The sequence below is a fragment of the Bombina bombina genome, chromosome 5 (genome assembly GCF_027579735.1).
Source record: "Bombina bombina isolate aBomBom1 chromosome 5, aBomBom1.pri, whole genome shotgun sequence".
In the NCBI taxonomy this organism is placed as follows: Eukaryota; Metazoa; Chordata; class Amphibia; order Anura; family Bombinatoridae; genus Bombina; species Bombina bombina.
Window position 1 is genome coordinate 1,013,274,893 of NC_069503.1, and position 21,879 is coordinate 1,013,296,771.

At 41.2% G+C, this 21,879-nt stretch overlaps 1 protein-coding gene across 1 annotated transcript in view; it reads right to left on the minus strand.

The window, feature by feature from the left end:
- The window catches only part of UBR5 (ubiquitin protein ligase E3 component n-recognin 5), an 877,374-nt gene that overhangs the window by 664,963 nt on the left and 190,532 nt on the right, over positions 1-21,879 (minus strand). Inside the window, exon 3 of the mRNA XM_053715922.1 lies at positions 8,701-9,022. Within this exon, the coding sequence (XP_053571897.1) occupies positions 8,701-9,022 (322 nt within the window). The remainder of the gene's footprint in view (positions 1-8,700; positions 9,023-21,879) is intronic.

The window sequence follows — 21,879 nt, forward strand, 5'->3', positions numbered from 1 at the left end:
CCATACCTTCAAATTTAATGATTTGAGATCCTGATGGAAAAAACAGACCTTGAGATAGAAGGTCTGGCCTTAATGGAAGTGGCCAAGGATGGCAACTGGACATCCGAACAAGATCCGCATACCAAATCCTGTGAGGCCATGCTGGAGCCACCAGCAGCACAAACGATTGCTCCATGATGATTTTGGAGATCACTCTTGGAAGAAGAACTAGAGGCAGGAAAACATAAGCAGGTTGATAACACCAAGAAAGTGTCAACGCATCCACTGCTTCCGCCTGAGGTTCCCTGAACCTGGACAGGTACCTGGGAAGTTTCTTGTTTAGATGAGAAGCCATCAGATCTATTTCTGGAAGCCCCCACATCTGAACAATTTGAGAAGACACATATGGGTGAAGAGACCATTCTCCCGGAGGTAAAGTCTGATGACTGAGATAATCCGCTTCCCAATTGTCTATACCTGGGATATGAACCGCAGAAATTAGACAGGAGCTGGATTCCGCCCAAACAAGTATCCGAGATACTTCTTTCATAGCTTGAAGACTGCGAGTCCCACCCTGATGATTGGCATATGCCACAGTTGTGATATTGTCCGTCTTAAAACAAATGAACGGTTCTCTCTTCAACAGAGGCCAAAACTGAAGAGCCCTGAGAATTGCACGGAGTTCCAAAATATTGATTGGTAATCTCGCCTCTTGAGATTTCCAAACCCCTTGTGCCCTGTAAGAGATCCCCAAACAGCTCCCCAACCTGAAAGACTTGCATCTGTTGTGATCACAGTCCAGGTTGGACGAACGAAAGAGGCCCCTAAAATTATACGATGGTGATCTAACCACCAAGTCAGAGAAAATCGAACACTGGGATTTAAGGATATTAATTGTGATATCCTTGTATAATCCCTGCACCATTGGTTCAGCATACAAAGCTGGAGAGGTCTTATATGAAAACGAGCAAAGGGGATCGCGTCCGATGCTGCAGTCATGAGACCTAAAACTTCCATGCACATAGCTACTGAAGGGAATGACTGAGACTGAAGGTTCCGACAGCCTGCAACCAATTTCAAACGTCTCTTGTCTGTTAAAGACAAAGTCATGGACACTGAACATATCTGGAAAGCTAAAAAGGTTACCCCTTTGTCTGAGGAATCAAAGAACTTTTTGGTAAATTGATCCTCCAACCATGTCTTTGAAGAAACAACACTAGTTGATTCACGTGAGATTCTGCAGAACGTAAAGACTAAGTGAGTACCAAGATATCGTCCAAATAAGGAAACACCGCAATACCCTGCTCTCTGATTACAGAGAGTAGGGCACCAAGAACCTTTGAAAAGATTCTTGGAGCGGTTGCTAGGCCAAAAGGAAGAGCAACAAATTGGTAATGCTCGTCTAGAAAAGAGAATCTCACGAACTGATAATGATCCGGATAAATCGGAATATGAAGATATGCATCCTGTAAGTCTATTGTGGACATATAATGCCCTTGCTGAACAAAAAAGGCAAAATAGTCCTTATAGTCACCATCTTGAAAGTTGGTACTCTTACATATCGATTCAAAATCTTTAGATCCAAAACTGGTCTAAAGAATTTTCTTTCTTTGGGAAAATGAATACATTTGAATAAAACCTCAGGCCCTGTTCCTGAAACGGAACTGACATGATTACCCCCGATAACTCCAGGTCTGAAACACACTTCAGGAAAGCCTGAGCCTTTACTGGTTTCGCTGGAATGCGTGAGAGAAAATTTCTTCTCACAGGTGGTCTTACTCTGAATCCTATTCTGTACCCCTGAGAGACAATACTCTAAAATTCTTCAAAGATGTTTGGATCAGTTCGGTCCAAAATCATTGGATTCAATCTGCCCCCTACCAGCTGAGCTGGCATCTGGGCCGCACCTTCATGCGGACTTGGGGGCTGGCTTTGATCTCTTAAAAGGCTTGGATTTATTCCAATTTGAGGAAGGCTTCATATTGGAAACCAATTCCTTTGGGGAAGGATTAGATTTCTGTTCCTATGTAGAAAGGAACAAAAACGGTTAGAAGCTTTAGATTTACCTTTAGGTTTTTTATCCTGAGGCAAAAAAACTCCCTTCCCCCCAGTGACAGTTGAAATTATTGAATCCAACTGAGAACCAAATAATTTATTACCTTGGAAAGAAAGAGAAAGCAATCTGGATTTAGAAGTCCTATTCAAGCATTCAGCATTCCAAGAATTGAGCCACAAAGCTCTTCTAGCTAAAATAGCTAAAGACATATCTAACATCAATTTTGATGATATCAAAAATGGAATCACAAATTAAATTATTAGCATGTTGAATCAACTTAATGCTAGACAAATCATTAACTGATACTTGTTGCGCTAAAGTATCCAACCAAAAGGTTGAAGCAGCTGCAACATCAGCCAAATAAATTGCAGGCCTAAGAAGATGACTTGAATATAAATAAGCCTTCCTTAGATAATATTCAAGTTACCTATCTAAAGGATCTTTAAAAGAAGTACTATCTTCCGTAGGAATAGTATGTTTAGCAAGAGTTGAGATATCCCCAAAGTTGATGGGGGCTCTTTTCCCAAAACTCCAATCTAACTGCTGGCAAAAGATACAATTTTTTAAACCTTGAAGAAGGAATAAAAGTACCAGACCTATTCCATTCTTTAGAAATCATATCAGAAATAGCATAAGGAACTGGAAAAACCTCTGGAATAACCACAGGAGGTTTATAAACAGAATTTAAACGTTTACTAGTTTTAATATCAAGAGGACAAGTTTTCTCCATATCTAATGTAATCAACACTTCTTTTAATAAAGAACGAATATACTCTATTTTAAATAAAAGAGGATTTGTCAGTGTCAATATCTGAGGCAGGATCTTCTGAATCAGATAGATCCTCATCAGAGGATAAATCAGTATGTTGCAGGTCATTTTAAAACTTCTCATAAAAGTTGATGAAATTTCAAAGACCTTTTACGTTTATTAGAAGGCGGGATGGCAGACAAAGCCTTCTAAATACAATCAGAAATAAATTATTTTAAATTTACAGGTATATCTTGTACATTAGATGTTGAGGGAACAGCAACAGGTAATGAACTACTACTGATGGATACATTTTCTGCATGTAAAAGTTTATCATGACAATTATTACAAACCAAAGCTGGAGGTATAATCTCCACAAGTTTACAACAAATGCACTAAGCTTTGGTAGAACTGTTATCAGGCAGCTGGGATCCAACAGTGAATTCTGAGACAGGATCAGATTGAGACAATTGGAAATGAAAGAGGAAAAAAAACATAAAAGCAAAATCATCAATTTCCTCATATGGCAGTTTCAGGAATGGGAAAAAATGCAAACAGCATAGCCGTTTGACATAGAAAAAGGCAAGAGGCAAATAAAAATGGGGTCTTAAATAATGAAAATATTTGGCGCCAAGTATGATGCAAACAGAAAAAAAAAAATTGCCGCCAAAAAACGTCACACTTGCGTCATAGATGACGCAGCCTTGTGAAGGACTCTGCATCAACTAAGACGCCGGAAATGACGAGTTTGTGTCAATGAACGTAACTTCGCTCCAAAAAAATCTTGCGCCAAGAATGACGCAATAAACTTTGGCATTTTGCGCCCTTGCAAGCCTAATTCTGCCCGCAAATTTAAAAAGACAGTCAATTTGAAAAAGAGACTATACCACAGGTAAGAAATACATTTTCATAAAAAAGCATTTCCCAGATATGAAACTGACAGTCTGCAAAAGGAAATATACTGAAAACCTGAATCATGACAAATATAAGTACAATACATATATTTAGAACTTTTTATAAATACATAAAGTGCCAAACCATAGCTAAGTGTGTCTTAAGTAATGAAAACATACTTACCAAAAGACACCCATCCACATATAGCAGATAACCGTTTCAGTACTGGTTTGGCTATCAGTAGAGTATATCGTCGATCTGAAAAGGGAGGTAGGAGATGAATCTCTACGACCGATAACAGAGAACCTATGAAATAGATCCCCGTGAGGTAAACCATTGCATTCAATAGGCGATACTCATTTCACATCCCTCAGACATTCACTGTACTCTGAGGAATTGGGCTTTAAAAAATGCTGAGAAGCGCACATCAATGTAGAAATCTTAGCACAAACTTACTTCACCACCTCCATAGGAGGTAAAGTTTGTAAAACTGAATTGTGGGTGTGGTGAGGGGTGTATTTATAGGCATTTTGAGGTTTGGGAAACTTTGCCTCTCCTGGTAGGATTGTATATCCCATACGTCACTAGCTCATGGACTCTTGCCAATTACATGAAAGAAATTTATATATATCTATCATGATACCCCAAAAAATTATTATATAATTCAGATAGAGCATACATTTTTAAACAACTTTCCATTTTACTTCAATTATCAATTTTGCTTTACTATCTTGGTATCCTTTATTGAAGGAGCAGCAATGCACTACTGGGAGCTAGCTGAATACATCAGTAAGACAATGACAGAAATATGTGCAGCCACCAATCATCAGCAAGCTCACAGCTCCTGAGCCTACCTAGGTAATATTTTTCGGCAAAGATTACAAAGGGAACTAAGCAACTTAGATAATAGAAGTACATTGAAAAGTTGTTTAAAAATTGTATGCTCTTTCGGAATCATGTGGAGATTAGGGAAAGAAAGGATTTGTGGCATTTAAGCCAGTGTTTAATTAAACACTACTGTTTCAAATATATAGTACGTTAAAATTAACACTTTAATGAACAAATATGCAAAGGGCAAAACAAAAACAAACAAAAACAGAAAATAAATTACACCAAATGGGAGTATTGAGGGGATGGGTATTATCAACTTCCACCCCACTTTTAATCAGTCATGTTCCCAATTAGGTGTCTTATATTAGAATTAAAACCATAAGGGCTAAGTGGACTAGGGGAGAAGTGATGATTGGTAATATGGGTAACCATAAATATGTATAAATCGGTTGGTTTTCACATTCATATCAGTAAAATCTCAATCATATCAGAGAAGCAGACACGCTAAGCGCTCAAAGGCGACCTCCTGCCTGCGTACTGCTTTGATTGAACAAAGTCAGCCGATTTGAAACGGGGAACCAATTAGAAAATTCACACATTCCAGAATTCAAGCAGCAGTTCACGTAATCACTTAATACGAGTTTACACTTATGAACCGTTATGCAGCCCTACTATTGGTGTTGCAGATAGAGAGCCCAGTTGCAAAATTTCTCATCATTGTTGTAATGTCAGATGTTAAAAAATTATTCTTTATCAAAAGTGTATCAAATTGTATCTATGTGTGCTAAATAACACACTAATGGCAGCGCTAAACCGCTAGAAAGTGATTCCAAAAAACCCTGCTGATGTTATGTAGCAAGTTTGGTATATTGTAAACGCTATTGAGACAATTGAACCGAATCACACATGGATCTCCCCTCAGGCCATGCCCACCAACGCGTTTCCGTCACTTGTACGTGACTTCGTCAGGGCTAAGGGCCTGCCCAGCATCAACCGTAATTATTTATATCTGTCCGTTGTCATGGTAACGCAATGTGGTTTGCGGAACTGTTAAACCACAACGACATATTAGTCTGCAGTGATACTGCTAACAATCGTGAGATATGCCATTACTAAAAAAAATCGGAGATCCTTAATTGGGATTATTTTAATTATCAGGAACCCAATATTGGTACGTCTAGCATACACCTTAAAGACCTACTTAATTTGGATTATGTGGACTATTTAAGCAGAAAGCGGTTCCATATAAACCGGTGTCATCCCAGTAGTCATTCATAGGGACAGAGACAAACTATAGATGAATCATATCTGAGCACTTATATTTCTAAACAGTGCGGAGAATTCAAAAACCCAGATATTTTTCTCAAGTATGGATTCATGGAGAGAAAATGTGTACACTTAATCTGAGTATTACAACCTGACATATAATAGTTTAATCACATGTATACATTTCTCTATTTCTTTGTTCTCTTAAAAGGGAGAACACTTCAATATATTATACCAAAAATCTCAGGCAAAGAGGGAATACTCTTCCTTTTTTAACTCATTTCTTAATTTGTGGGTTTTGGGTTATATTTACAGTGTTATATATTTTTAGAACATTATGGTGTCTATCAGTTGTCACTTAGGCACGGGTCTCAAAGGAAGAATTTAAAGGAAGCATTTATAAGAAATGGCCTCATTCAGGCCTTTGGGTGCAGCTGACTGCAATTCATGAATCCATCTGCATTCTTTTTGCAGAAGCAGTTTGGTGATGTCACCTCTTCCTTTTAATTTTAATTGCTCAATTGCAAAGAAAAAAAATCTCATACTTATGTCCTTGATGTACAGTATTCATATGTTGGGCTATAGGTACACTTCGATTCCATTTAATGTCACCTATATGTTCTAGTACTCTAGTGCGTAGCTCTCTAGAGGTTTTGCCTACATATATCCGAGAACATTTGCACATAGCCACATAAATCACACGTCTTGATCTGCAGTTCAAGAAGTCAGAGATTGTGTACTTTTTATCCGTTTTGGGATGTGTGAAGATTTTTGTGGGGGCCATATTTTTGCATGCCTGACACCGACCACATTTATAAAAACCTTGTGTTTCATGTAACCAAGTTTTTGGTTTTATTTGTGAAAAATGGCCCTTAGAATATCTTTCAGATTCTTTGATCTTCTATGGGTTATCACTGGCTTGTCATTAATTACCTCTAGGAGGTCTTCATCCTCCTGAAGCACATGCCAGTGTCTCTGGAAGAAATTCCAAATAGTTGTATTTTTGTCATCAAAAGGTGCCAATTATTCTCATAGGTTGTGATTCTGTTGTCGGTGTATTTGTCATTATCTGCTGATTAATCAGCAGAGATGATCTGTCTTGAGATTTCACTCTCTGATCAGCTTTTTTTAGGCATCTACCTGGATAGCCCCTTTCTTTGAATCTTCGTCTTAGTTCACTTGCCTCAATTTCAAAATCAGCCTCTGTACTGCAGTTACGTTTAGCTTGTAGGTATTCCAATAGGGTATACCCATCTTCTGATTTTTAGGGTGAAAACTATCCCACTGTAGGAGACTATTAGTAGATGAGACTATTGGTAGATTTTTCTTTTCTGTAAAGTTTAGTATTTTTGTTCCTTATTTCTAGATCCAAAAAGGAAATACAAGATTCATCTATTGTAGACGTGTATTTCATACCATAAGGATTATCATTTAGCCACAACATGAAATTCTCAAAGTTATCTCTCGTTCCAGTCCACAAAATTAGTACATCGATGCAGTGAATGTACAGATCCATGTATGTCATAAATGGATTCCTGTCTTGATTCAGTACGCTTATACTCTCAATCCATCCTAAAAAGAGGTTTGCATATGTCGGGGCACAACATGTGCCCATTGCTGTCCCCTTTTTTTGCAAATACATACGTGTATTGAACAAGAAAAAATTACGTCTAAGCACAAATTCAAAAAAAATCGATAATAAATTCATCTTCTGCATTGCCTTTCGGATTAACTGATTTTTGAAAATATAGAACAGCTTCTCTGCCCAAATTATGCGAGATATTGGAGTATAAGCTTTCAACATCAATGCTGACCAATAGAGTACCCTTCTTAACTCTAAGGTCAGACAAGCATTTTAAGACATCCTTTGTGTCTTGTACATATGAGATTAAGGTGTACACAAAGTTCCTTAGTTTTTTATCAATGAAAATGCTTATATTTTCTGTAAGGCAGCCATTCCCAGAGACTATAGGTCTACCTGGGGGTTCTTCCATATTATTGTGAACTTTAGGGAGGCTGTAAAAAGTTGCTACCCTGGGGGTCATAGTACACATAAATTGGTATTCTGCGCTGGTTATTAATCTTTCACCAAAACCACTGTCTATGATTGATTTTAATTCCTTGATAAATATTTCTGTTGGATCTTGTTTAAGGACTCTATAGTTTTCTGTTTTATCTAAAATATCTGCACACATTTTAACATATTGTGTATTACTCATAATTACAACGTTGCCACCCTTGTCAGCATTTTTAATCGTTATTTGTGTGTTGATCTGCAGATCTGTCATAGCTTTTCTCTCTTTAAAGCTTAAATTCTTTTTAGATTTTGTTCTATTTGTGAGACCTTGTAATTCTGTAGTGACCAAGGAAACAAATTTCTCAATAGACGGGTATTTGGAAATTACTGGCATAAAATTACTTTTTGGTTTCACTATACTGCCTTTTTTGGTATTGACTATATCGTCATTTTAACTTAATGTTAGCATTAAGTTGACCATTTCATGGTCTTCTTCTGCGATACCCATATCATTTAGACAGTTTTAATCCAATTAAATGAGTCATGATGGGGGGGTAGGTATAAAGGTTAATCCTTTTGATAAAAGGGTATAGTGTTCCTTATTTAGGGCAATGTCTGTTAGATTAATGACCTGTAAGTCATCTTTTTTAATTATTTTTGCTTGTTCGGTGGTTTCGATTTGTTTTGTCGTCTCATTTTTATTGTTCTCTTTTTGGGGGGGGACGACAGATCTTTCTCTAAAAAATCCTTGTTATTGATGGTTCTGTATAGGCTGTAATTGGATTTACTGTAGATATTTGTACCACTTACTCATCTGAGGGTTCAGAGTCCGTGGAGGAATTGTCAGAGGTTATAACTGTTGTTCTTTGGGTCGTGTGTGCATCTAAAGTTTCTACGTCTTTGATTTACTTTGTATATGTTACCCTTTTGGTGATCAGGCCACTCTCTTTGTAATTTTCTGTTTTTGGCTTCACTTAGTTCTTCTTTTAATTTGTCAATATGAAACTTCAGTTTAATGTCTAATGCTTCAAAGTCTTTGTGAGTGGTGAATTTATATGTTTTGACTTTAGCCTCATCTATTAACTTTGTTAGTTGTTCATATTGTTTTCTCTCATTCTCTAAGGTGAGCTTCATTAGATCCAAAGAGCACTGCGTAAGTATTTCCTGCCATCTTAATACAAAGTTTTCATCTGAAATATGGAAGGAGGGTGCTATTTGTATTCGTAGTCCCCTGGGGATAAGTTTGTTTTTTACATAGCTTTCTAAGCTAAATACCCCCAAAAGGATTTCACTTGTTTTTTCATTATTTTCGCTATGCTCTTTCGGGAATCATGAAAGAAAAAGAAAAAAACACGAAAATTATGCTTACCTGATAATTTCATTTCTTTCTTGGCAGTGAGTCCAAAAACACATTCATAATCTGTGGGAATACTATTCATGGCCACAAGGAGGCGTCAGACACCTCAAACAAAGCTAAAAATATCCCTCCCAATTCACCTACCCTAAAGAAGTTCAGCCGAGGATAAGGAAAAGTGAGAGATGCAAGGGGTACACAAAAGTGTTTAAAAAGACTGCCACCACTACACATTTAACAATCGGGCGGGGTCGTGGACTCTCACTACCAAGAAGGAAATTAAAACATCAGGTAAGCATAATTTTAGTTTTCCGTCAATTGGCAGTGAGTCCACAACATTGATAACCTGTGGAAAAACAATACCCAAGCTATGGAGTTCACGAATGTTTGGGAGGGAGAAAAAGGGAGGCAGTCCTAAGAACCAGGCACTACAACTTGTAAAACCCTTCCAAAAGATGCTTCTGCCAAAGCAAAAACACAAATTTATGTAAAAAAAAAAAAAAAAACTTACCAGATAAATTCATTTCTTTCATAATGGTGAGAGTCCATGAGCTAGTGAAGTAAGGAATATACATTCCTACCAGGAGGGGGCAAACTTTCCCAAACCTCAAAATGCCTATAAATACACCTCCTACCACACACACCCCTTAGTTTAACGTATAGACAAGTAGTGAGGTATAAAAAGGAGTAAAAAAAAAAAGCATACAAAAAAGGAGGAACTGGAAAATATTGTGCTTTTATACAAAAAATATAACCACCAAAAACAGGGTGGGCCACATGGACTCTTGCCATTATGAAAAATTAATCAGGTAAGTTCTTACATAAATTATGTTTTCTTTCATGTAAATTGCAACAGTCCATGCATGAGCTAGTGAAGTTTGGGATAAAATACCCAAGATGTGGAAGTCCACAGAAGAGTCACTAGAGGGAGGGATAAAATAAAAACAGCTTTTTCCACTGAGAAATTAATTACGAAAAATAAGTTACTCTGAAAAACAGAAGAATCAAACTGAGACAGCTGCCTAAAGAACTTTTCTACCAAAGACTGCTTCAGAAGAAGCAAATACATTAAAATGGTAAAATTTAGTAAATGTATGCAAAGACCACCAAGTTGCTGCTTTGCAAATCTGATCAACTTAAGCTTCATTCTTAAAAGCCCAAGAAGTGTAAACCGATCTAGTAGATTGAGCTGTAATTCTCTCAGGCAGATACTGTCCCGCCTCCAAATAATCCTTGTGAAAAACGTTACTGTGCCTTTAAGAGAAAAAAAATAGCACTTAAACTGCAAAGCAGTGTAAAAATATAGTAAAGTCTTCGAAATTTTTAGTGTGTTTGAAAGGGACTAAAACATTGCACCCACTTGCAAATGGATGATTAACCCCTTAGCCCCCAAACCGGATTTAAAAAAAGTCAACCACCGGTAAAAGTCGGTTGAGCACCTTGCCACAGCTCTGCTGAGGCTCCTACCTGCCCTCAAATACGATTTAGAGAATAAACCCTTTATAATGGTCCTCAGATGCCAGAGGACTCCTCTAGGGAAGATGGATGTCTCAGTCTGAAGGAAACTGCGCATCTAGAGCGCGAAAATAGGCCCCTCCCACCATGTACTGGATGTCAGAGGGGCCTTAAGAAAATACTCCTAGGAGTATCTGACTAGCCATGTGGAAAACTAGGCCCCAAATAAAGACTTGTCTACCTCAGAGAAAAAACGTCCTATTTATGAAACATGTAAACGTTTTGTCACTAATATGAGTATAAACCTGAGTATTACCCTGTTTTGTAAGCATGATCCCAGTCGATAAATCACTGCATCTAGCTTACCTCAAATACACAAGGCTCTGTCAGCATTTTCTAGAACTTATTCATCTCTCTATAAATAAAAAACAGAATTTATGCTAACCTGATAAATTACTTTCTCTTGCGGTGTATCCAGTCCACGGCTTCATCCTTTACTTGTGGGATATTCTCATTCCCTACAGGAAGTGGCAAAGAGAGCACACAGCAGAGCTGTCCATATAGCTCCCCCTCTAGCTCCACCCACCAGTCATTCGACCAAACGTTAAGAAGAAAAAGGAGAAACCATAGGGTGCAGTGGTGACTGTAGTTTAAACAAAAAAATTTATACCTGACTTAAATGCCAGGGTGGGCCATGGACTGGATACACCGCAAGAGAAAACATAATTTATGCTTACCTGATACATTTATTTCTCTTGTAGTGTATCCAGTCCACGGATCATTCATTACTTGTGGGATATTCTCCTTCCCAACAGGAAGTTGCAAGAGGATCACCCACAGCAGAGCTGCTATATAGCTCCTCCCCTCACTGCCATATCCAGTCATTCGACCGAAACAAGACGAGAAAGGAGAAACCATAGGGTGCAGTGGTGACTGTAGTTTAATTAAAATTTAGACCTGCCTTAAGAGGACAGGGCGGGCCGTGGACTGGATACACTACAAGAGAAATAAATTTATCAGGTAAGCATAAATTATGTTTTCTCTTGTTAAGTGTATCCAGTCCATGGATCATCCATTACTTGTGGGATACCAATACCAAAGCTAAAGTACACGGATGATGGGAGGGACAAGGCAGGAACTTAAACGGAAGGAACCACTGCCTGTAGAACCTTTCTCCCAAAAACAGCCTCCGAAGAAGCAAAAGTGTCAAATTTGTAAAATTTTGAAAAAGTGTGAAGCGAAGACCAAGTCGCAGCCTTGTAAATCTGTTCAACAGAGGCCTCATTTTTAAAGGCCCAGGTGGAAGCCACAGCTCTAGTAGAATGAGCTGTAATCCTTTCAGGGGGCTGCTGTCCAGCAGTCTCATAGGCTAAGCGTATTATGCTCCGAAGCCAAAAGGAGAGAGAGGTTGCCGAAGCTTTTTGACCTCTCCTCTGTCCAGAGTAAACGACAAACAGGGCAGATGTTTTGACGAAAATCTTTAGTAGCCTGTAAGTAAAACTTCAAGGCACGGACTACGTCCAGATTATGCAAAAGACGTTCCTTCTTTGAAGAAGGATTAGGACACAATGATGGAACAACAATCTCTTGATTGATATTCCTGTTAGAAACCACCTTAGGTAAAAACCCAGGTTTGGTACGCAGAACTACCTTGTCTGAATGAAAAATCAGATAAGGAGAATCACAATGTAAGGCAGATAACTCAGACTCTTCGAGCCGAGGAAATAGCCATCAAAAACAGAACTTTCCAAGATAAAAGTTTAATATCAATGGAATGAAGGGGTTCAAACGGAACTCCCTGAAGAACTTTCAGAACCAAGATTAAGCTCCACAGGGGGAGCAACAGTTTTAAACACAGGCTTAATCCTAACCAAAGCCTGACAAAATGCCTGGACGTCTGGAACTTCTGCCAGACGCTTGTGCAAAAGAATAGACAGAGCAGAGATCTGTCCTTTTAAAGAACTAGCTGATAAGCCTTTGTCCAAACCCTCTTGGAGAAAGGACAATATCCTAGGAATCCTAACCTTACTCCATGAGTAACTCTTGGATTCACACCAATAAAGATATTTACGCCATATCTTATGGTAGATTTTCCTGGTGACAGGCTTCCGAGCCTGTATTAAGGTATCAATGACTGACTCAGAGAAGCCACGCCTTGATAGAATCAAGCGTTCAATCTCCATGCAGTCAGTCTCAGAGAAAGTAGATTTGGATGATTGAAAGGACCTTGTATTAGAAGGTCCTGCCTCAGAGGCAGAGTCCATGGTGGAAGAGATGACATGTCCACTAGGTCTGCATACCAGGTCCTGCGTGGCCAGGCAGGCGCTATCAGAATCACCGATGCTCTCTCCTGTTTGATTTTGGCAATCAGTCGAGGGAGCAGAGGAAACGGTGGAAACACATAGGCCAGGTTGAAGAACCAAGGAGCTGCTAGAGCCTCTATCAGCGTTGCTCCCGGGTCCCTGGACCTGGATCCGTAACAAGGAAGCTTGGCGTTCTGGTGAGACGCCATGAGATCCAGTTCTGGTTTGCCCCAACAATGGACCAGTTGAGCAAACGCCTCCGGATGGAGTTCCCACTCCCCCGGATGAAAAGTCTGACGACTTAGAAAATCCGCTTCCCAGTTCTCTACGCCTGGGATGTGGATCGCTGACAGGTGGCAAGAGTGAGACTCTGCCCAGCGAATTATCTTTGAGACTTCTAACATCGCTAGGGAACTCCTGGTTCACCCTTGATGGTTGATGTAAGCCACAGTCGTGATGTTGTCCGACTGAAATCTGATGAACCTCAGTGTTGCTAACTGAGGCCAAGCTAGAAGAGCATTGAAAATTGCTCTTAACTCCAGAATATTTATTGGGAGGAGTTTCTCCTCCTGAGTCCACGTTCCCCGAGCCTTCAGGGAGTTCCAGACTGCGCCCCAACCTAGAAGGCCGGCATCTGTTGTTACAATCGTCCAATCTGGCCTGCGAAAGGTCATACCCTTGGACAGATGGACCCGAGAAAGCCACCAGAGAAGAGAATCTCTGGTCTCTTGATCCAGATTTAGTAGAGGGGACAAATCTGAGTAATCCCCATTCCACTGACTTAGCATGCATAATTGCAGCGGTCTGAGATGCAGGCGCGCAAATGGCACTATGTCCATTGCCGCTACCATTAAGCTGATTACTTCCATGCACTGAGCCACTGACGGGCGTGGAATGGAATGAAGGACACGGCAAGCATTTAGAAGTTTTGATAACCTGGACTCAGTCAGGTAAATTTTCATCTCTACAGAATCTATAAGAGTCCCTAGGAAGGAGACTCTTGTGAGTGGTGATAGAGAACTCTTTTCCACGTTCACTTTCCACCCATGCGACCTCAGAAATGCCAGAACTATCCCTGTATGAGACTTGGCAATTTGAAAGCTTGACGCCTGGATCAGGATGTTGTCTAGATACGGAGTCACCGCTATGCCTCGCGGTCTTAGAACCGCCAGAAGAGCCCAGAACCTTTGTAAAAATTCTCGGGGCAGTGGCCAACCCAAAGGGAAGAGCTACAAATTGGTAATGCCTGTCTAGAAAGGCAAACCTCAGGAACCGATGATAATCTTTGTGAATCGGTATGTGAAGGTAGGCATCCTTTAAGTCCACTGTGGTCATGTACTGACCCTCTTGGATCATGGGTAGGATGGTCCGAATAGTTTCCATTTTGAATGATGGAACTCTGAGGAATTTGTTTAAGATCTTTAGATCCAAGATTGGTCTGAAGGTTCCCTCTTTCTTGGGAACCACAAACAGATTTGAATAAAATCCCTGTCCTTGTTCCGTCCGCGGAACTGGATGGATCACTCCCATTACTAGGAGGTCTTGCACACAGCTTAGGAATGCCTCTTTCTTTATCTGGTTTGATAATAACCTTGAAAGATCAAATCTCCCTTGTGGAGGAGAAGCTTTGAAGTCCAGAAGATATCCCTGAGATATGATCTCCAACGCCCAGGGATCCTGAACATCTCTTGCCCACGCCTGGGCGAAGAGAGAAAGTCTGCCCCCCCACTAGATCCGTTTCCGGATAGGGGGCCGTTCCTTCATGCTGTCTTGGGGGCAGCAGCAGGCTTCCTGGCCTGCTTGCCCTTGTTCCAGGACTGGTTAGGTTTCCAGGCCTGTCTGGAATGAGCAACAGTTCCCTCTTGTTTTGAAGCGGAGGAAGTTGATGCTGCTCCTGCCTTGAAATTTCGAAAGGCACGAAAATTAGACTGTTTGGCCTTTGATTTGGCCCTGTCCTGAGGAAGGGTATGACCTTTGCCTCCAGTAATGTCAGCAATAATTTCCTTCAAGCCAGGCCCGAATAAGGTCTGCCCCTTGAAAGGAATGTTGAGTAATTTAGACTTTGAAGTCACGTCAGCTGACCAGGATTTAAGCCATAGCGCCCTACGCGCCTGGATGGCGAATCCGGAATTCTTAGCCGTTAGTTTAGTCAAATGAACAATGGCATCAGAAACAAATGAGTTAGCTAGCTTAAGCGTTCTAAGCTGGTCAATAATTTCATTCAATGGAGCTGTCTGGATGGCCTCTTCCAGGGCCTCAAACCAGAATGCCGCCGCAGCAGTGACAGGCGCAATGCATGCAAGGGGCTGTAAAATAAAACCTTGTTGAATAAACATTTTCTTAAGGTAACCCTCCAATTTTTTATCCATTGGATCTGAAAAAGCACAACTGTCCTCAACCGGGATAGTGGTACGCTTTGCTAAAGTAGAAACTGCTCCCTCCACCTTAGGGACCGTCTGCCATAAGTCCCGTGTAGTGGCGTCTATTGGAAACATTTTTCTAAATATAGGAGGTGGGGAAAAGGGCACACCGGGTCTTTCCTACTCCTTGCTAATAATTTCTGTAAGCCTTTTAGGTATAGGAAAAACGTCAGTACACACCGGCACCGCATAGTATCTATCCAGCCTACACAATTTCTCTGGAATTGCAACTGTGTTACAGTCATTCAGAGCAGCTAATACTTCCCCAAGCAATACACGGAGGTTCTCAAGCTTAAATTTAAAATTAGAAATCTCTTGAATCAGGTTTCCCAGAGTCAGAGATGTCACCCACAGACTGAAGCTCTCCGTCCTCATGTTCTGCATACTGTGACGCAGTATCAGAAATGGCTCTAACAGCATTTGTGCGCTCTGTATCTCTCCTAACCCCAGAGCTATCGCGCTTGCCTCTTAATTCAGGCAATCTAGATAATACCTCTGACAGGGTATTATTCATGATTGCAGCCATGTCCTGCAAGGTAATCGCTATGGGCGTCCCTGAAGTAATTGGCGCCATATTAGCGTGCGTCCCCTGAGCGGGAGGCGAAGGGTCTGACACGCGGGGAGAGTTAGTCGGCATAACTTCCCCCTCGACAGAACCCTCTGGTGATAATTCTTTTATAGTTAAAGACTTATCTTTACTGTTTAAGGTGAAATCAATACATTTAGTACACATTCTCCTATGGGGCTCCACCATGGCTTTCAAACATAATGAACAAGTAGGTTCCTCTGTGTCAGACATGTTTAAACAGACTAGCAATGAGACTAGCAAGCTATGAAAACACTTTAAAACAAGTTTAAAAGCAATATAAAAAACGTTACTGCGCCTTTAAGAAACACAAATTTTCCCAAATTTTGAAACAGTGAAAAAATGCAGTTACACTAACGAAATTTTTACAGTGTATGTAATAAGTTAGCAGAGCATTGCACCCACTTGCAAATGGATGATTAACCCCTTAATACCAAAAACGGAATAACAAATGACAAAAACGTTTTTTAAACAGTCACAACTGTCACAGCTCTACTGTGGCTTTTTACCTCCCTCAACACGACTTTTGAAGCCTTTTGAGCCCTCCAGAGAAGTCCTGGATCATGCAGGAAGAAGCTGGATGTCTTTGTCTAATTTTTGCTGTGCAAAAAAAAACGCCAAAATAGGCCCCTCCCACTCATATTACAACAGTGGGAAGCCTCAGGGAACTGTTTCTAGGCAAAATTCAAGCAGCCATGTGGGAAAAAAACTAGGCCCCAATAAGTTTTATCACCAAACATATGTAAAAAACGATTAAACATGCCAGCAAACGTTTTTAAAATACACTTTTATATGAGTATGTATCTCTATTAATAAGCCTGATACCAATCACTGCATTTAAGGATTTACTTACATTACTTCGGTATCAGCAGCATTTTCTAGCAAATTCCATCCCTAGAAAAATATTTTAACTGCACATACCTTATTGCAGGAAAAACCTGCACGCTATTCCCCCTCTGAAGTTACCTCACCCCTCAGAATATGTGAGAACAGCAAAAGGATCTTAGTCACTTCTGCTAAGATCATAGAAAACGCAGGCAGATTCTTCTTCTAAATACTGCCTGAGATAAACAGTACACTCCGGTAGCATTTAAAATAACAAACTTTTGATTGAAGAATAAACTAAGTATAAAACACCACAGTCCTCTTACGACCTCCATCTTAGTTGAGAGTTGCAAGAGAATGACTGGATATGGCAGTGAGGGGAGGAGCTATATAGCAGCTCTGCTGTGGGTGATCCTCTTGCAACTTCCTGTTGGGAAGGAGAATATCCCATCCGTGGACTGGATACACTTAACAAGAGAAAGTAATTTATCAGGTAAGCATAAATTCTGTTTTCTCTTGCAAGGTGTATCCAGTCCACGGATTCATCCTTTACATGTGGGATACCAATACCAAAGCTTTAGGACATGGATGAAGGGAGGGGACAAGACAGGTACCTTAAACAGAAGGCACCACTGCTTGCAAAACCTTTCTCCCAAAAATAGCCTCCGAAGAAGCAAAAGCATTGAATTTGTAAAATTTGGCAAAAGTATGCAGTGAAGACCAAGTCGCTGCCTTACAAATCTGTTCAACAGAAGCCTCATTTTTGAAAGCCCATGTGGAAGCCACTGCTCTGGTAGAATGAGCAGTAATTCTTACAGGAGGCTGCTGGACAGCAGTCTCATAGGCCAAACGGATGATGCTTTTCAGCCAAAAGGAAAGAGAGGTAGCAGTCGCTTTCTGAATAGATAACAAACAAGGAAGATGTTTGTCTGAAATCCTTAGTTGCTTGTAAATAGAACTTTAAAGCACAAACTACATCAAGATTGTGTAACAAACGTTCCTTCTTCGAAGAAGGATTAGGACACAGAGAAGGAACAACTATTTCCTGGTTAATATTGTTGTTAGAAACAACTTTAGGAAGAAAACCAGGCTTGGTACGCAAAACTACCTTATCTGCGTGGAACACCAGGTAAGGTGAATCACACTGTAAGGCAGATAATTCTGAAACTCTTCTAGCAGAAGAGATAGCTACTAAAAACAAAACTTTTCAAGATAACTTAATATCTATGGAATGTAAAGGTTCAAACAGAACCCCTTGAAGAACTGAAAACTAGATTTAGACTCCATGGCGGAGCCACAGGTTTATTGACAGGCTTGATTCTGACTAAAGCCTGAGCAAACGCTTGAACGTCTCGTACCTCTGCCAGACGCTTGTGTAAAAGGATAGACAGAGCTGATATTTGTCCTTTTAAGGAACTAGCTGACAAACTTTCTCCAATCCTTCTTGGAGAAAGGACAATATCCTGGGAATCCTAATCTTACTCCATGAGTAACCCTTGGATTCACACCAACAAAGATATTTCCGCCATATCTTATGGTAGATTTTCCTGGTGACAGGCTTTCTAGCCTGAATCAGAGTATCTATAACTGACTCAAGAGAACCCACGCTTTGATAGAATTAAGCGTTCAATCTCCAAGCAGTCAGACGTAGAGAAACTAGATTTGGATGCTTGAACTGACCCTGTATCAGAAGATCCTGCCTCATTGGCAGTGTCCATGGTGGGACAGATGACATGTCCACTAGGTCTGCATACCAAGTCCTGCGTGGCCACGCAGACGCTATCAGAATCACCGAAGCCTTCTCCTGCTTGATTCTGGCGACCAGACGCGGGAGGAGAGGAAACTGTGGAAAAACATAAGCCAGATTGAAGGACCAAGGCGCTGCTAGAGCATCTATCAATACCGCCTTGGGGTCCCGGGACCTGGACCCGTAGAGGGCAAGTTTGGCGTTCTGACGGGACGCCATCAGATCCAATTCTGGAGTGCCCCATAGCTGAGTCAGCTGGGCAAATACCTCCGGGTGGAGTTCCCACTCCCCAGGGTGAAAAGTCTGACGACTTAGAAAATCCGCCTCCCAGTTGTCTACTCCTGGGATGTGAATTGCTCAGAGATGGCAGGAGTGATCCTCCGCCCACTTGATTATTTTGGTTACTTCCGTCATCGCTAGGGAACTCTTTGTTCCCCCCTGATGATAGACGTAAGCTACAGTCGTGATGTTGTCCGACTGAAATCTGATAAATTTGGCCGCAGCTAGTTGAGGCCATGCCTGAAGAGCGTTGAATATCGCCCTCAGTTCCAGAATGTTTATCGGGAGAAGCGTTTCTTCCCGAGACCATAAGCCCTGAGCTTTCAGGGAGTTCCAGACCGCACCCCAGCCTAACAGGCTGGCGTCGGTCGTTACAATGACCCACTCTGGCCTGCGGAAACATATTCCCTGAGACAGGTGGTCCTGAGACAACCACCAGAGAAGAGAATCTCTGGTCTTGCGGTCCAACTGAATTTGAGGAGACAAATCTGCATAATCCCCATTCCACTGTTTGAGCATGCATAGTTGCAGTGGTCTGAGGTGTATCCAAGCAAAAGGGACTATTGTCCATTGCCACTACCACTACCATTAATCCGATTGCCTCCATGCACTGAGCTACAGATGGCCGAAGAATGGAATGAACTCGGCAAGTAGTTAAAAGTTTCAACTTTCTGACCTCAGTCAGAAATATTTTCATTTCTACTGAATCTATTAGTGTTCCTAGGAAGGGAACCCTTGTGAGTGGGGACAGAGAACTCTTTTTGACGTTCACCTTACACCCGTGAGACCTCGGAAAGGCCAATACAATCTCCGTGTGAGCCATGGCTCTGTGAAAGGACGGCGCCTGAATTAAGATGTCGTCCAAATAAGGCGCCACTACTATGCCCCGCAGTCTTAGAACCGCCAGAAGGGACCCTAGCACCTTTGTGAAAATTCTGGGAGCAGTGGCTAAACCGAATGGAAGAGCCACGAACTGGTAATGCTTGTCTAGGAAAGCGAACCTGAGGAACTGATGATGATCTTTGTGGATAGAGATATGCAGGTACGCATCCTTTAGATCCACCGTAGTCATATATTGACCTTCCTGAATCATAGGTAAGATTGTCCGAATGGTCTCCATCTTGAATGATGGGACTCTGAGGAATCTGTTTAGAATTTTTAGATCCAGGATTGGTCTGAAAGTTCCTTCTTTTTTGGGAACCACAAACAGGTTTGAGTAAAAACCCAGACCTTGTTCTGCAATTGGAACTAGGTATATCACTCCCATCGTATGTAGATCTTCTACACAGCGTAAGAACACCTCTTTCTTTGTCTGGTCTGTAGACAGACGAGAAATGTGGAACCTTCCCCTTGGAGGGGAGTCCTTGAATTCTAGAAGATATCCCTGGGAAACGATCTCTAATGCCCAGGGATCGTGAACATCTCTTGCCCAGGCCTGAGCGAAGAGAGAGAGTCTGCCCCCTACTAGATCCGGTCCCGGATCGGGGGCTACCCCTTCATGCTGTCTTGGTAGCAGCTGCAGGCTTTTTTGCCTGTTTACCCTTGTTCCAGCCCTGGTAAGGCTTCCAGGTTGCCTTGGGCTGTGAAGCGTTACCCTCTTGCTTTGCAGCTGTAGAGGCTGAAGCCGGACCGCTCCTGAAGTTACGAAAGGAACGAAAATTAGCTTTTTTCCTAGCCTTAAAGGGCTTGTCTTGAGGGAGAGCATGGCCCTTTCCCCCGGTGATTTCTGAAATAATCTCTTTCAATTCTGGCCCGAAATGGGTCTTTCCTTGAAAGGGATATTTAATAATTTGGATTTTGACGACACATCGGCCGACCATGACTTGAGCCAAATCGCTCTGCGCACCATAATGGCGAAACCTGAATTTTTTTCCGCTAACTTAGCTTATTGCAAGGCGGCGTCTGTGATAAAAGAATTAGCCAGCTTTAGAGCCTTAATTCTATCCATAATTTCGTCATATGAGGTCTCCATCTGGAGCGACTCCTCCAGCGCCTCAAACCAGAAAGCCGCTGCAGTAGTTACAGGAATAATGCAGGCAATAGGTTGGAGAAGGAAAAATGGTTGAACAAAAATTTTCTTAAGTAAACCTAATTTTTTATCCATAGGATCTTTAAAAGCACAACTGTCTTCAATTGGTATGGTTGTGCGCTTAGCAAGTGAAGAAACAGCCCCCTCTACCTTAGGGACCGTCTGCCACGAGTCCCGTCAGATAAGGCTACCAAAGCTTCAGACTGCTCATAATCTGTTCTTAAAACAGAGCTATCGCGCTTTGCAGGAAAAACTGGCAGTTTGGATTGTCTGTGAATGAATGTCATGGTTATAAATGATGCCTGATGAGCCTGTCACATACCTTCCAATAGTTCAAATAGTTCAAAATTTGAAAGAGGGACACCCCCGCACTGTTGTCAGTCTGCCGTGGCACACCTGAGGATCTCTCACGGCACACTGGTTGAAAAACACTGATCTAGGGCCACACTTTTAAGTGCAACAATATGATCTTTAAAGTGTATAGACATATTAGTGCAATTGGGACACATTCTGAGAGGGGGTTCCACCATGGCTTCTAAACACATTGAACAAGGATTTTCCTTAGTCTCAGACATGTTTAACAGACTAGTAGCATACACAAGCAGGCTTGGAAAACACTTTAATCAAATAAAAAACACAATTTGAAAAAACGTTACTGTGCCTTTAAGAAATAAAAAGAGCACACAATTTTACTAAACAGTGAAAAATGCACCAAAAATGCACCAAGCCACAGTATGTACCTAAGGCTTTAATATGATTGCACAGCAAGTTTCAGAGTGATTAACCCCTTAATGCCCAAACCGGAGCAGCCTAAAGCCAACAATCGGTTAATTAACTACAGCACCTTGCCACAGCTTACTGCTGTGGCCCTACCTGCCCTTAGGGATCAGTTTTGGGGAAATAAAGCTTCTTCTAGGCCCTCAATTAACAGCTGGACCCTCCATGTGAAGCAGCCTTTCAAATCTGAGGCGCGAAATTAGGCCCCTCCCGCTCCACTCCGGAGTTGTGAGGCCTACAAAAATCACTTCTAAGTGACTACATTTATGCCATGTGGATAATAACCCCAGTAAAACACTCCAAAGTGCTTAAA